At 48.1% G+C, this 16565-nt stretch overlaps 2 protein-coding genes across 2 annotated transcripts in view; one reads left to right on the top strand and one right to left on the bottom strand.

The window, feature by feature from the left end:
• LOC134984241 (oocyte zinc finger protein XlCOF29-like) overlaps positions 1-16565 on the top strand; it is a 460434-nt gene that overhangs the window by 36304 nt on the left and 407565 nt on the right. The gene's annotated exons all lie outside the window — the stretch shown is intronic.
• The window catches only part of LOC134984242 (zinc finger protein 585A-like), a 225631-nt gene continuing 222701 nt past the window's right edge, over positions 13636-16565 (bottom strand). Inside the window, exon 5 of the mRNA XM_063949869.1 lies at positions 13636-14510. Coding sequence (XP_063805939.1) covers positions 13678-14510 — 833 coding nt within the window. The 3' untranslated portion in view covers positions 13636-13677. The remainder of the gene's footprint in view (positions 14511-16565) is intronic.

A 16565-nucleotide genomic window follows, 5' to 3' on the forward strand; every position in this document is an offset into this window, starting at 1 on the left:
AGTAACATCCTTTCAATCCAAATTACTAGACATGGAGGGTCGGCTGCGTAGAAATAATATGCGATTTGTGGGCCTGCCGGAGGAGGAGGGCTCCCAGCCTGAGGTCTTCCTGGAGTCATGGCTTAAGGAACTGTACGGCGCTGAATCCTTCACGGCACAATTTACGGTGGAGCGTGCACACCGGATACCATCTCGTCCTCTACCTCCTGGCGCCCCTCCGCGCACCTTCATCGCCAAATTTTTGCATTATAAGGATCGTGACTCGGTCCTCCGGTTGGGACGCACAAAAGGCCCCCTTACCAGGAACGGGGTTACCGTATCTGCTTTTCCTGATTTTGCCGCGGAAGTCCAGAAGGATCGAGCCCAGTTTATGCCTATCAAGAGGCGCCTCAGAGACCTGAACCTCTCCTACTCTATGCTATTCCCCTCCCGACTCCGGGTGGTAGCGGACGGGGAAACCAAATTCTTCAATTCCCCTAGAGAGGCGGCCCAATGGCTGGACAGATATGCACCGGGAGCGTACCAGATGGCCCCGGATTGAGGCCCTGCACTATCTAATGATCATTTGGGACCACCAGAGGCATCTACCCATTTTCCAGGTAGCCCACCCTTGGCGTTGGTGGCTCAGGACTTTTCTTTTCTCTCTCTTGATCGCTTGATTTTGGTTAAGGGTTTTGTTTAGTATTTAGCCCTTGATAGAAACGGTAGTTTGGGATTTAAGTATGCCGAAGTTAGGGGTGGTATACGGGGAGGGGGGGGGAGAGTTCAGCGAACAGCTTGTTGCTGTGCCTTACACAAGTTTTTTTCTTTCTATAGTTTGCTATTTTTCTCATGCTTACATTTTTTTTGGAGTACATTCATTTTGATGTGGGAAGTATGTCTGATGCATTGGATACTGTCGATTAAGAATCAGGGATTGAGTAGTATAACACTGTTATTACCCTCACTAACAATTTCCAGGAATATTCGCTGGACTGTATCTTCAGGTTACTACATAGAATATTACCAGATCTATGGCTAATTTGACATTTCTGACATGGAATGTTTGAGGTTTAAATAATAAGATAAAGCGTTCCTTAGTATTAACTACACTTCGGAAATATGGCCCGGATGTTGCATGTCTCTGCGAGACTCACTTGGAGGGGAATAGGTTACTGTCACTTAGAAGACCCTGGGTGGGCTGGGCCTATCACGCTTCTCACTCCTCTTCCTCCAGGGGTGTGTCAATCCTGATAAAGAAATCGGTCCAATTTGAGCTGGTATCGGTCAAGCCTGACAAATACGGTCGATTTGTGTTCCTTGAATGTAGACTAAGTTCCCAACCCTACTACATACTGGCGGTTTATATCCCCCCCCCCCATTCTCGTACGATGTACTACAGCAAGCCGCTTCATTCATAGCCTCCTCTCCGGACACCCCGGTAATCTGCTTGGGTGACTTTAACAATGTCATGAATTTAGCTTTAGACAGATGGCGCTCTCCGCAGGCTGCTGGGGTCCGCTCTAGTCCTACTAAATTTGCTGATTTTCTGAATAATTTGCAGTGGGTGGATGTGTGGAGAGCTCGGCACCCTACGACTAGACAGTTTTCATGCTTCTCTGGCACGCATGGTTCGTTCTCCAGGATCGATCTGACCCTACTCTCCCCCGTTCTTCTCCCTAGGGTGGTTGACGTCCAGTACGAGGCCCCGGGGTATATCTGATCACTCCCCTATGGTGTTGACTCTCGCTATGGTGAGCCAGAGGGGTCAATCTTATTGGAAACTGCATCCATCCTGGCTGCTGCAAATAGGTGACTGCTCTGACCAGGTGACTCAGTGGGAGGGATACTTTACTGACAATGTAGGCTCAGCCCCCGGAACAGTGGTTTGGGATTCATTTAAGGCATTCTTAAGGGGAACGTATATTAGACGGATTTCTGCCCTCAAAATGTCCTGCAGGGGGAGAGAGAGAGCCCTTGAGAGTGACGCCAGGGATTTGTAATCTAGATACTTGGTGGATGGCACCCCTGCGCTGAAGGTAGGCTGGCTGGCGGCCCAGTCGGCATGGGTGGCTCATCTGTCTGATAAAAACTTGCGCTCGCTTCTATTTCAGGCTACTAATATTTACATGCAGGGCGATAGGCCAGGTGGCCTGTTGGCTCGATTGGTGCACAGTGACCGCCCAGGTTCTACAATTGCTCAGATGACCGGTAGCGATGGCGCCCTTGTGAATACCACGACGGAAATTGCGCAGCTATTCCGCTCCTACTATGCTGAGGTCTACAGTTCACAACTGGTAGACTCGACATCAGACCTCTCAGCTTACTTAAGTAATATTCCCCTACCCACACTCCCACCGGAGGCCTCTGAGATGCTGGAGGCACCCTTAACTCTGGAAGAGGTAACAGCGGCTATTGGCTTGTCTCCCAGCGGCAAGGCACCGGGCTATGACGGCATCCCCTCAGAGATATACAAGACCCGCATTGATTTCTTCGGTCCTAGGCTTCACGCCCTGTATTCTGATATTTTTGTTAATGATCAACTTCCCACCTCTATGGCGGAGGCGATTATTATAGTTATCCCAAAGCCCGGAAAAGACCCTAGATCCCCAGAATCCTATAGACCGATATCATTGATTCCCACTGACGCTAAGATCCTGGCAAAGATTTTAGCAGTTCGACTCAACACCGTAATTACTTCCATTATCCACTCCGACCAGACCGGCTTTATGCCAGGGATGTCCACTTCTATTAACCTACATAGATTATATACCATCTTACAAATCCCATATGACTTCCCCTCTGACTCGGTAGTGGTCTCGCTGGATGCCGCCAAGGCATTTGACAGTATTGAGTGGTCCTATCTATGGGAGGTCATGACAGCTATGGGTTTCGGGACTAATTTTATAAAATGGATTAAATTGCTTTATCAGCACCCGACTGCCAAAATCTCAGTGAATGGCTGTATCTCTCCCTCGTTCCGCCTGTTTCGCGGGACCAGGCAGGGATGTCCTCTGTCCCCAACCTTGTTTGCCCTGGCCATCGAACCCTTGGCCTGTCTAATAAGGTCCCACCCAGGCGTGGTGGGCATTCATACCGGCCCTCGTGAGGATAGGATTGCCCTTTTACGCTGACGACATGCTGTTGTTTCTGCAGGATTACACCAGGTCTATGCCTACAGTGTTGCAATTGATTGAGGAGTTCAGTGTATATTCAGGCCTTCATATTAACTGGTCTAAGTCCTCTATTATGCCTGTGATTGGCTCCCCCCCTGCTGTTCCTAAAATCTCCCTACCGCTATGTTGGACGGCGAAATTTAAATATCTTGGGATTCAGATAACCAATGACCCCTCTGACTTTACACCTTTGAACCTTGATCCGATCATGCAACAAATTACTCGTAAATCCAAGACTTGGTGTAAGCTTCCATTGACTGTATCTGGCAGGGTCAGACTCGTAAAAATGATAATACTACCCAAGATTCTATATGTGGTTCTGCAATCCCCTGTATATATTCATCCATCCTTCTTTAGAAAATTGAATAGTGTCCTGTCTTCTTTAATATGGGCTAGCAAACGTCCTAGAATACAGCTGAACACTCTCTCCAGGCTGCGCAGCGACGGAGGTCTGGCCTTGCCAAACTTTCAGATGTACTACTATGCCGCTCAGCTGTCTCATATTAGTGCATGGGTGCAGGATACTGGCGTCACTTCTCTACACTGGGTATTTGTACAATGCTACTTCCCCGACTTATCCCCCCTGCAGGTGTTGCTGAGTGGGAGCTTGGCCCGGTTCCTCCCTCCTCTTATATACCAAGCCATGAAGGTGTGGCAGGCACTAAAAATTCTTTTGAAATTTGATGGATTGGACCTGGACACCCCCCTCTGGTATTCTAAATGGCTCCCTGAACTGTACGCGCTCGAGGGGAGGGAAGTTTGAGCCCCTAAATCAGTGATTTCCATAAATCACCTTTATACGGATAATACGCTCAAATCCTTCCAACAACTAAAAGATGAGTTTCATTTGCCTAACTCCTATTTTTTTAGATACCTCCAGCTCAGACATGCCTTACAGTCCCAATTCGCCAATTCCCCCCCTAAAATTATACAATTTCCCATTAAGACCTTTGTAAGTATGCTGGGTCGAGTTAAGATGATTTCCCATGCTTATGGTTATCTACTCGCCAAACTCCATATAGATCCTTTGACACGTCTCCGTGTCAAATGGGAGCAGGATCTGGGCCCCATAGATGAAGAGAACTGGGCCCTTGCTTTGGAAACTCCGTGCACGGTTACCAAATCCATCAGGTATCAACAGATACATTACTTCCTTTTGCATAGAATATATATGACCCCGGCCAGACTGGCCAAATTCGGGACGGGTCGTGTGGGTGACTGCCCTAAGTGTGGGATGACTGCAGGTACTTTTTGGCACCTCATTTGGGATTGTCCGGTGTTGCGGGCTTTCTGGGCGGGGTCGGATCCATTCTGGGGAACACAGGGGTGGACAAGGCCATGCTTACTCCGCAATTTTGCATCCTGGGAATGGGTAGCTCTCACTTTGTGTCTGGTCCAGAGGGCCTATATGCTCGCAACATATGTGCAATGGCGAAGGTGAGCATTACGAGGCTAAGGATGGCCTCTAAGGGCCCTACACTCCCCGCTCTTAAGGCACTAATAAACGACACTGTTTTTAAGGAACGATACATTTATATGAAACATAATGCCTCCGCTAAATTTGAAAGAATTTGGTCTCCATGGCTGCAATCCATATACTCTGTCCCAGACCCTACAACTTAATGGTGATAGGGTTACTAACAGGTCCTGGATTTGCCAAGTTATGATCTTCTAGGTCCATAGGCTTCCCTCTCACCCAATGGGTTGTGAATGAGAGAGTGGCTCTGTGCCCAGCTGGACAGGGTAGGATTTAGAGTGCTAGTATCCCCCAAAGCGTCCTCTTCCCCATAATGTTTTTTGTCTCTTTGTTTTTTTATTTCAGGGGTTCTTTGTGTTTGGTTTCTGATTTTTTTCTTCTTTTTTAAAGGGTTTTACTCGGACAGGTTGTCCGTAAGTGTTATATTTGAGGGGGGGGGACAAAACAAAGTTTAATGTGATTTCATGAATACTAGAGTGTACGGATTATGCAAAATAATGGTATATATAAACTGTACATTCCTATGCGCCTATGAGCAAATTACAGTTTGAAAATAAGTCGAAAGTGAATGCTGTTCCCCGATGAGGACATGTCATTACGTGTTTAATGTGTTCCTGTTATGCAATGTCTGTATGCAAACTACTCTCCTTCGAAATAAAAATACTTTATTTAAAAAAAAAAAAAAATACAACAACCCTAATTCCCCTACAATAAAAAAAACAAAAAAACCTTTGAACAGACAAACAATAATTAAATAAAAAAAATATACACACACGAATCAAGAAATAAGAGGAAGTCACATGATGTAATTGCAGCTTCCTGACAGGCCACTGCCCCCACTCCACAGAAACGCACTGATATAAAACGTCTCCCACTATTTATTTACACAGAAAGAGACCCCGACCCCCCCCTGTAATGTCACCCACTATTCACATGAGCTGTCACATTGGACATAGCCAAAATGGCAGCGTGTGTACCCACCTTTACACACCAGACGGGATATTTATACACAGCAACACTGATATTATGTGGACACAAAAGTAACACTACAAGTGACACATTAACAGGAAATTATATCCATCACCATAGCGACAATTATCTGATAATAATATAATACACAGACACATAAAAAGACTCAACGGAAATCTTCTTTTTACACAACTTTATTTCATATCTTTAATACACAGATTTTTCTCTATATTTTAAACTTAAAAAATACTTTACTCTGCACAACAGCCTATGGGGGTCATTCAGACCCAGACGCAATAGTGGCCTGCAGCAGTTTGCTGGTGGTGGCAATATGCACATGCCCAGCGGCCACGCAGACACACACATTGCGGTTGCATCCCTGAGGGGTGAACGCGGGTGGGCCGGGACCATTTTCCAGGGGGTTGCGTGATGTCTCATCTGCGTTCATCTCTGATTAACCCCCTATAAGCTTCCAGAGTGCACCTCATATCTCATCTTTTCCAAGTTACTACAAATGATATGAGATCGGTAGCAGCACTACTTTCAGGATTATTACACAGAACACACATAAAGGCTGACACAGCAAATAACAGTAACACGTACAAGGGATTAATTAGAAATAATTAGACATAATGATGATTATGCTTCCTTATCAACTGGTTCTGTGTAGGACCCATACACCTCGTTACTGCCTCCAGCAGCCCCTGGTACTGCACTGCGGCCACCCACCCTGTCTCCCCCCCATTGCTGTCACCTGCCCTGTCTATCCCCACTGCTGTCAACCACCCTGTCTCCCCCCACTACTGCCACCCACCATCCCCCCCCAGTACTGCCACCCACCCTGTCTCCCCCCACTACTGCCACCCTCCACAAATGCCACCACCCTGTCTCCCTCCACTAATTCCATTCGCCCTGTCTCCCCCCACTACTGCTACCCACCCCGTCTCCCCCCACTACTGCTACCGCTGTCTCCCCCACTACTGCTACCCACCGTCTCCCCCCACACTACTGCCACCGCCCTGCCTCCCTCCACTAATGCCACTCACCCTGCCTCACCCCCACTACTGCCACCCACCCCGTCCCCTCCCCACTACTGCCACCCGCCCTGTCTCCTTTCCGCTTCTGCCACCACCTTGTCTCCCCCTCTGACACCTTAACTCTGCTTGAGGACAAGATTCTCACACAGACACTGCCTCCTGCAGTCCCCACTACTGCCACCCACCATCTCCCCCCAGTACTGCCACCCACCCTGTCTCCCCCCACTACTGCCACCCTCCACAAATGCCACCACCCTGTCTCCCTCCACTAATTCCATTCGCCCTGTCTCCCCCCACTACTGCTACCCACCCCGTCTCCCCCCACTACTGCTACCGCTGTCTCCCCCACTACTGCTACCCACCGTCTCCCCCCACACTACTGCCACCGCCCTGCCTCCCTCCACTAATGCCACTCACCCTGCCTCACCCCCACTACTGCCACCCACCCCGTCCCCTCCCCACTACTGCCACCCGCCCTGTCTCCTTTCCGCTTCTGCCACCACCTTGTCTCCCCCTCTGACACCTTAACTCTGCTTGAGGACAAGATTCTCACACAGACACTGCCTCCTGCAGTCCCCACTACTGCCAGCCACCCCGAGTACCCCCTCAGCTCTGCTTGGGGATATTACCCAGACAGTGCCACCGATAAAGCAATAGTGCCACCCACCCTGTCTCCCCTCTGACATCTCAGCACTACTTGGGGTTTCTTGGTATTGCTGGTAACAGTCCATCTGCAGATGGAAGCAAGTAGGACAGTAAGGAGGCAGAAGCTGCTTCTGGTACCTTGGACCCTGGTCATGTAGGACTGGGAGAGTCAGTAAGATTATGTAACAGTCACCATCTTACAGGCAGCCGGTGAAGGGAACAGAGAATGGGTGTTATGTGGCGTCTGGTTGGTAGTAAAGCTGAGCTGTAGCCCTGCCGTTTATTGGTGAGCTTCTATCATAAGGACCTGTTTCACCAGGACTGAGTCACAGCCAACTGGCATCACCCACACCTGGAGCTCAGCTAGACAACCATTTAGGATTGGTACTGGGTTCTCAGTACCTGGAGCAAAGACAGGTCATCTGTATAGCAGTGGTAGATGAGGGCATGACATCTGATTATTTCACCCAGTGGTAACATGTATATTGCAAAATGCATAGGAGATAGGATAAGAACCTTGAAGAACAACGCATGGCAATGATGAGTATACTCCAGAAGATTAAATGGTTTCTCACCTGAGTGATGTCTATTGTGTGCAACAAGAGATGATTTATTTCTCAGAGTATAGAAATGGCTTCTCACCTGTGTGACTTCTGTGATGTATAACAAGTTGTGATTTCTGTGTAAAACATTTCCCGCACTGTGAGCAAGAAAAATAAGATTTTACTCACCGGTAAATCTATTTCTCGTAGTCCGTAGTGGATACTGGGGACTCCGTAAGGACCATGGGGAATAGACGGGCTCCGCAGGAGATCGGGCACTCTAGAAAAGAATTAGGACTACTGGTGTGCACTGGCTCCTCCCTCTATGTCCCTCCTCCAGACCTCAGTTAAGGAAACTGTGCCCGGACGAGCCAACATTACAAGGAAAGGATTTTGGAATCCAGGGCAAGACTCATACCAGCCACACCAATCATACCGTATAACTCGTGATACTCAAACCCAGTTAACAGTATGAACAATTACAACCATCAGACAACCTGATGCAACCATAACATAACCCTTTATTAAGCAATAACTATATACACGTATTGCAGAAGAAGTCCGCACTAGGGATGGGCGCCCAGCATCCACTGCGGACTAGGAGAAATAGATTTACCGGTGAGTAAAATCTTATTTTCTCTAACGTCCTAGTGGATGCTGGGGACTCCGTAAGGACCATGGTGATTATACCAAAGCACCCAAACGGGTGGGAGAGTGCGGATGACTCTGCAGCACCAAATGAGCAAACTCAAGGTCCCCTCAGCTAGGGTATCAAACTTGTAGAACTTTGCAAATGTGTTTGCCCCCGACCAAGTAGCTGCTCGGCAAAGTTGTAAAGCCGAGACCCCTCAGGCAGCCGCCCAAGAACAGCCCACCTTCCTCGTGGAGTGGGCCTTTACTGATTTTGGCAGCGGCAATCCAGCCGCAGAATGAGCCTGCTGAATCGTGTTACAGATCCAGCGAGCAATAGTTTGCTTTGAAGCAGGAGCACCCAGCTTGTTGGATGCATACAGGACAAACAGCGACTCCGTTTTCCTGACCTTAGCCGTTCTGGCCACATAAATCTTCAAAGCCCGCACTACATCTAGTAACTCGGAATCCTCCAAGTCCCTTGTAGCCGCCGGCACCACAATGGGTTGGTTCATATGAAAAGATGACACCACCTTGGGCAGAAATTGTGGACGCGTCCGCAATTCTGCCCTGTCCATATGAAAAACCAGATAGGGGCTTTTATGTGACAAAGCCGCCAATTCCGATACACGCCTGGCTGAAGCCAGAGCTAGCAGCATAACCACGTTCCACGTGAGATATTTTAACTCCACTGTTCTTAGTGGTTCAAACCAGTGTGATTTTAGGAAACTCAACACCACGTTAAGATCCCAAGGTGCCACTGGAGGCACAAACGGGGGCTGTATATGCAAGCACTCCCTTCACAAAGGTCTGAACTTCAGGAAGAGCTGCCAGTTCTTTTTGAAAGAAAATGGATAGGGCCGAAATCTGGACCTTAATGGATCCCAATTTTAGGCCCAAAGACACTCCCGATTGTAGGAAGTGAAGGAATCGGCCCAGCTGGAATTCCTCTGTAGGAGCCTTCCGGGCTTCACACCAAGCAACATATTTTCGCCATATACGGTGATAATGCTTAGATGTTACATCCTTCCTAGCCTTAATAAGCGTAGGAATAACCTCATCCGGAATCCCCTTTTCTGCTAGGATCCGGCGTTCAACCGCCATGCCGTCAAACGCAGCCTCGGTAAGTCTTGGAACAAACAGGGCCCCTGTTGTAACAGATCCTGTCTTAAGGGCAGAGGCCATGGGTCCTCTGTGAGCATTTCTTGCAGATCCGGATACCAAACCCTTCTTGGCCAATCCAGAACAATGAGTATTGTTCTCACTCCTCTTTTTCTTACTATTCTCAGTACTTTGGGTATGAGAGGAAGAGGGGGAAACACATAAACCGACTGGAACACCCACGGTGTTACTAGTGCGTCCACAGCAATCGCCTGAGGGTCTCTTGACCTGGCGCAGTACCGCTGTAGTTTTTTGTTCAGTCGGGATGCCATCATGTCCACTTGTGGCAGTTCCCACCGGTCTGTGACCTGTGTGAAGACTTCTGGATGAAGTCCCCATTCTCCCGGGTGGAGGTCGTGTCTGCTGAGGAAGTCTGCCTCCAAGTTGTCCACTCCCGGGATGAACACTGCTGATAGTGCTTTTACGCGATTCTCCGCCCAACGAAGAATCCTGGTGGCTTCTGTCATCGCCACCCTGCTCCTTGTGCCGCCTTGACGGTTTCCATGAGCCACTGCGGTGATGTTGTCTGATTGAATCAGCACCGATTTGTCTTGAAGCAGGTTTACTGCTTGACTTAGGGCGTTGTATATGGCCCTTATTTCCAGAATGTTTATGTGCAGACAAGTCTCCTGACTTGACCACAGGCCTTGGAAATTTCTTCCCTGTGTGACTGCTCCCTACCCCCGGAGGCTCGCATCCGTGGTCACCAGGAACCAGTCCTGAATGCCGAATCTTCGGCCCTCGAGAAGGTGAGCACTCTGCAGCCACCACAGCAGAGACACCCTTGCCCTGGGGGATAGGGTGATCAGCCGATGCATCTGTAGATGTGATCCGGACCACTTGTCCAACAGATCCCATTGAAAGGTCCTTGCATGGAACCTTCCAAAGGGAATGGCCTCGTATGATGCCACCATCTTTCCTAGGACTCGCGTGCACTGATGCACCGACACCTGTCTTGTCTTCAATAATTCTCTGACCAGGGTCATGAGTTCCTGTGCCTTCTCCGTTGGGAGATACACCCTCTTCTGGTCTGTGTCCAGAATCATGCCCAGGAAAGGCAGACAAGTCATAGGGATCAACTGCGACTTTGGGAGATTTAGAACCCAGCCGTGTTGCTGCAACACTTCCTGAGAGCGTGCTACACTGATCAGCAACTGTTCCCTGGACCTCGCCTTTATAAGGAGATCGTCCAAGTATGGGATAATTGTGATTCCCTGCTTCCGCAGGATCACCATCATTTTTGCCATTACCTTGGTAAATATCCTCGGTGCCGTCGAGAGACCAAACGGCAACGTCTGGAATTGGTAGTGACAATCTTGTACCACAAATCTGAGGTACTCTTGATGAGGTGGATAAATCGGGACATGCAGGTAAGCATCCTTTATGTCCAGCGACACCATAAAATCCCCTTCTTCCAGGCTCGCAATGACCGCTCTTAGCGATTCCATCTTGAACTTGAACCGTTTCAGGTAAACGTTCAAGGATTTTAAGTTCAGAATGGGCCTGACCGAACCGTCCGGTTTCGGTACCACAAATAACGTGGAATAATACCCTCTCCCCCGTTGCAGGGGGGGGGGGACCTCCACCACCACCTGCTGGATGTACAATTTCTGGATCGCCGCTAGTACCAACTCCCTTTCTATGGGGGATGTCGGCAGAGCCGATTTTAGGAAGCGGTGAGGAGGCGTCTCCTCGAATTCCAGCCTGTACCCCTGAGATACTATCTGCAAAACCCAGGGATCTGCTTGTGAGCGAACCCACTGGTGGCTGAAACTTCAGATATGCGCCCCAACTGACCCTGGCTCCACCTGTGGAGCCCCAGCGTCATGCGGTGGACTTAGTTGAAGCCGGGGAGGACTTCTGTTCCTGGGAACTAGCTGTGTTATGCAGCTTCCTTCCTCTACCCTTGCCTCTGGCAAGAAAGGACGCACCTCGGACTTTCTTACCCTCCTGTGAACGAAAGGACTGCATCTGAGAATACGGTGCTTTCTTAGGTTGTGATGGAATAAACGGTAAAAAATTTAACTTCCCAGCCGTAGCTGTGGCCACTAGGTCCGACAGACCTTCCCCAAATAATTCCACACCCTTGTAAGGTAAAACCTCCATGTGCCGCTTAGAGTCGGCATCACCTGTCCACTGTCGAGTCCATAGGCCCCTTCTCGCTGAAATCGACATAGCATTTATTCTAGAGCTCAGCATGGCAATATTCCTCTGAGCATCTCTCATATAGAGGACAGTGTCTTTTATATGCCCCAATGTCAGTACTATAGTATCCTTGTCCAGTGTATCAATCTCTTCAGATAACATATCAGCCCATGCTGCTACTGCACTACACATCCATGCCAACGCAATGGCCGGTCTAAGAATGGTACCAGAATGTGTGTATATGGACCTAAGGATAGCTTCCTGCTTTCTATCTGCAGGATCTTTTAAGGCTGCCGTATCCTGTGACGTTAGGGCCCCCTTTTTTGACAAGCATGTCAGCGCTTTGTCTACCCTTGGAGCGGATTCCCAGCGTAACCTGTCCGTTGGCGGGAAGGGGTACGCCATTAGCATCCTTTTAGGGATCAGCAGTTTCTTATCTGGTGATTCCCAGGCTTTCTCACATAACTCATTTAATTCATGAGACGGGGGAAAGGTCACCACTTGTCTCTTTTCCCCAAACATATTAACCCTCTTGTCAGGGACAGGGCTTTGCGCGGAGATGTGTAACACCTCCTTCATAGCTATAATCATATAACGTATAGCTTTGGCCATTTTAGGTTGTAACCTGGCCTCCTCATCATCGACGCTGGAGTCGGACTCCGTGTCGATATCTGTGTCAGCAACCTGGGATAGTGGACGCTTTTGAGACCCTGACGGCCCCTGCGTAGCAGGATCAGGCATGGGCTGAGACCCAGACTGTCCCAAGGCTTCTGCTTTATCCAGCCTTTTATGTAAGGAATTAACATTCTCATTTAAAAACCTTCCACATATCCATCCAATCCGGTGTCGGCGACACCACAATTGTTTCCTCTCGCTCCGCCTCCACATAGCCTTCCTCGTCAAATATGTCGACACACGCGTACCGACACACCATACACACAGCTAAAGCTCTTTTGAAGACAATTCCCCCACCAGGCCTTTTGGGGAAACCGAGAGAGAGTTTGCCAGTACACACCCCAGCGCTATATAACCCAGGAACAAACACAGTACCTCAGTGTTTACCCAGTAGCTGCTGTAATATCTGTTTTGCGCCTAAATTTGTGTGCCCCCCCTCTTTTTTCACCCCCCTACCGTGATTCTGCAGGGGAGAGTCTGGGGAGCTTCCTTCCAGCGGAGCTTTGAAGAGAAAATGGCGCTGGTGAGTACTGAGGAAGAAGCCCCGCCACTTTCTGGCGGCTTTCTGTCCCGCGTTTTTGTGTGTAAAAAATGGCGGGGGCTCATGCAGACATACAGTGCCTACCTGTACGTCTGCAAAACTTTTGCCAAAGGTACCTTATTGCTGCCCAGGGCGCCCGCCCTGCACCCTACAGTGACAGGAGTGTGTAGTGTGCTGTGGGAGCAATGGCGCACAGCTGCAGTGCTGTGCGCTACCTTATCTGAAGACAGGAGTCTTCTGCCGCCAATTTCAACTCCACGCCGTGCTTCTTGCTTCTGGCTCTGCGAGGGGGACGGCGGCGCGGCTCCGGGATCGGACCGCCAATGGTCAGTACCTGTGTTCGATCCCTCTGGAGCTAATGGTGTCCAGTAGCCTAAGAAGCGCAATCTATCCAGCAGTTGGTAAGGTTTGTTTCTCTCCCCTCAGTCCCACGTAGCAGAGAGTCTGTTGCCAGCAGAATGCTCTCTGAAAATAATAAAACCTAACAAAATACTTTTCTTCTCAGCAAGCTCAGGAGAGCCCACTAAGTTGGACCCTTCTCGTTCGGGCACAGATTCTAACTGAGGTCTGGAGGAGGGACATAGGAGGGAGGAGCCAGTGCACACCAGTAGTCCTAATTCTTTTCTAGAGTGCCCTATCTCCTGCGGAGCCCGTCTATTCCCCATGGTCATTACGGAGTCCCCAGCATCCACTTAGGACGTTAGAGAAATGGCTTCTCACCTGTGTGACTTCTCTCATGGTTTCTAAGATCTGATTTGTGTGCAGAACATTTCCCACACTCAGAACATGGAAATATATTCTCACATGTGTGACTTCTGTAATGAGTAACAAGTTGTGATTTCCATCTAACACATTTCCCACACTCAGAGCAAGAAAATGGCTTCTCACCTGTGTGACTTCTCTGATGTAGAACAAGATGTGATTTCTGGGGAAAACATTTCCCACACTCAGAGCAAGTAAACGGCCTCTCACCTGTGTGACTTCTCTGATGTAGAACAAGATGTGATTTCTGGGAAAAACATTTCCCACACTCAGAACATGGAAATATATTCTCACCTGTGTGACTTCTGTAATGAGTAACAAGTTGTGATTTCCATCTAACACATTTCCCACACTCAGAGCAAGAAAATGGCTTCTCACCTGTGTGACTTCGCTGATGTGTAACAAGTGGTGATTTCTGGGAAAAACATTTCCCGCACTCAGAGCAAGAAAATGGCTTCTCACCTGTGTGACTTCTCCGATGTAGAACAAGATGTGATTTCTGGGAAAAACATTTCCCACACTCAGAGCAAGAAAACGGCCTCTCACCTGTGTGACTTCTCTGATGTAGAACAAGATGTGATTTCTGGGAAAAACATTTCCCACACTCAGAGCAAGAATATGGCCTCTCACCTGTATGACTTCTCTGATGTATAACAAGATGCGATTTCCGTGCAAAACATTTCCCACACTCAGAACATGGAAATGGCCTCTCACCTGCCTTAGCTGCCTGATGGGTAATAAGCTTTGTTTTCTGTGTAAAACATTTGGTATCTATAGAACAGGGAAACACTGTATCTACTCTCTGAGCTGTAACAGATGCACCAATATCAGAGTTATCAGCAGAACATTTCCCAGGATCAGAGGGATCAGCTGATAGAGCTGGATGTATAATTGGGGTAATGGCGTTATCTCCTGGAGAATCCTGTCTACTGTCATTATCATTTATGTCACAATCCGGGGATAACATTAGATGTCCTTCTGAGATATTCCTGCTTGTGTGTCCATCTGCTGGAAATAAAATACATTATGGAAATGTGACATTTTCTGGAACAATATTAATCTTGTAAACAATAGGAGAAGACGACTCTCTGGGACACTTAATTGTAAATGTGTGTGTATAATAAAACATAACTTTTAATGAAGGCTTTATAATATTGTGTCTCAGACTATCATTGTATCCACCCTCCTGAGAACACTCACAATAACAAATGTAATATTATAATAAGACTTAGATATATCTCTCTCTTGTACTGGTAACTAACCATGAAGTATAAATGGAGATGTAGTCACTCGCCAAGTCCTACGTCAGCAGCAATGTAAAACAATGGATGGGGAACATATCGTATGAATTGGAGATTCTAGCTGAACAATAACATCAGTCATATGAGCTGATGGATCAGAGAAATGTCTTCTAACGTTACTCCTGGAAGCATTGGTAAGGTAGCATTCCTTTATGTGTGTGCCCATATGCTGGTAAGCCTGTACATTTGTTACTCACCCTTATATAAGGTATATTGCTACAGCAGAGTAGGTGTGGCACAAGGTACTTTACATGCAATACACCATATAATACCCTGTAATCATCATCTGCTAGGTTATAATCCAGTCTTACACCCCCATCATCAGTGTCTTACCTCTATTCTCTCAATAGTAATAAGGATGATGTGTGTATTTACCATACATATGATATAGAGAATTACATATCAGGATCTATACAGCTGCCGCCATACTTCTGCTTCTCATACGTGTGCTACTGGCAGCAGTGAACATCTGAGTGAGAGTGCAGGGAAGACAGCAGAGTCTGATGAGAAAGAGATTGGATCTGCCTTTGCAGGGATGTACCACACCTGTCACCCCTGTTAGTATATAAAATAATAAATAAGAGCGGCGTGGCCTGAGTCCATCCAGACGTGCTTTCTGGAGCTCTCCTCAGTAAGTGGCTTCTTATCTACCTGATAGCTCTCGGCCACCGCTGGGACCAAGACCCACTCTATTAAGTCCCCCACTCCTTCTGCCCTAAAGCCGCTCGCTCTGCTCACTCCGAGCACTGTTCACTGTCGCAGCCTAGCGACGCCGCTGAAGCCACTGGCTGAATTTTGGGGATAAGTGCGCCCAGTCTTTCCTGCACGCTCCAAACACCTGACTTGGGGGCAATTTTTCCTCAGGTGGGAGCAAATGCTCTCCCACTCACATGGGAGCGCAGCTCCCACTATTACTGGGGACAGAACGGTCTGCCCACAGTCACCGAGCCCGGCAATCATATTGGGAAGTGAGGTGGCTGCCATTTTGAATCCTGGCACCCGCCCATCGCATGCTTTGCCTTCAATAAGGTTTAAAATTGATATAAGCTGCTAAATAAGTGTCCTGATGGCTGGACCGGGGTCACTACACTAAATTGAAGCATTTGCCTGGAGGTGACACTACCTTCTATTTATATGGTTCCATTATAATCTACTTCCTCTCAGTCTACAAGCAGAGCCCAGTATCAAGTATCGTCTGAGTACAGCACATTACACTGATTACAACCTCACAGTATATTATTTTGTGGATTTATTCACTGAATATATTTTGCCATTTGTGTCTCTCTGTGCTGAGTACTGTACGTCTGTGATCACGCTGACCTCTAATGGAATATCTCGCTCATTACTGTGTTATTTGAGTTGCATTACATCATGTTTACTTGAAATTTTGGCTCAAAAACCCCCGTCTCCCCAAGAATGTCATTGTGAACAGAGTCATCTTGATGTAACCTCCTGACAGCGTACTACTGCTCCTTTTATTTATAGATTGTTTGTATTTTTCTATCTCCGAGAGGTCAGTCTCTTT

The sequence above is a fragment of the Pseudophryne corroboree genome, assembly GCF_028390025.1.
Source record: "Pseudophryne corroboree isolate aPseCor3 chromosome 3 unlocalized genomic scaffold, aPseCor3.hap2 SUPER_3_unloc_41, whole genome shotgun sequence".
Classification (NCBI taxonomy): Eukaryota; Metazoa; Chordata; class Amphibia; order Anura; family Myobatrachidae; genus Pseudophryne; species Pseudophryne corroboree.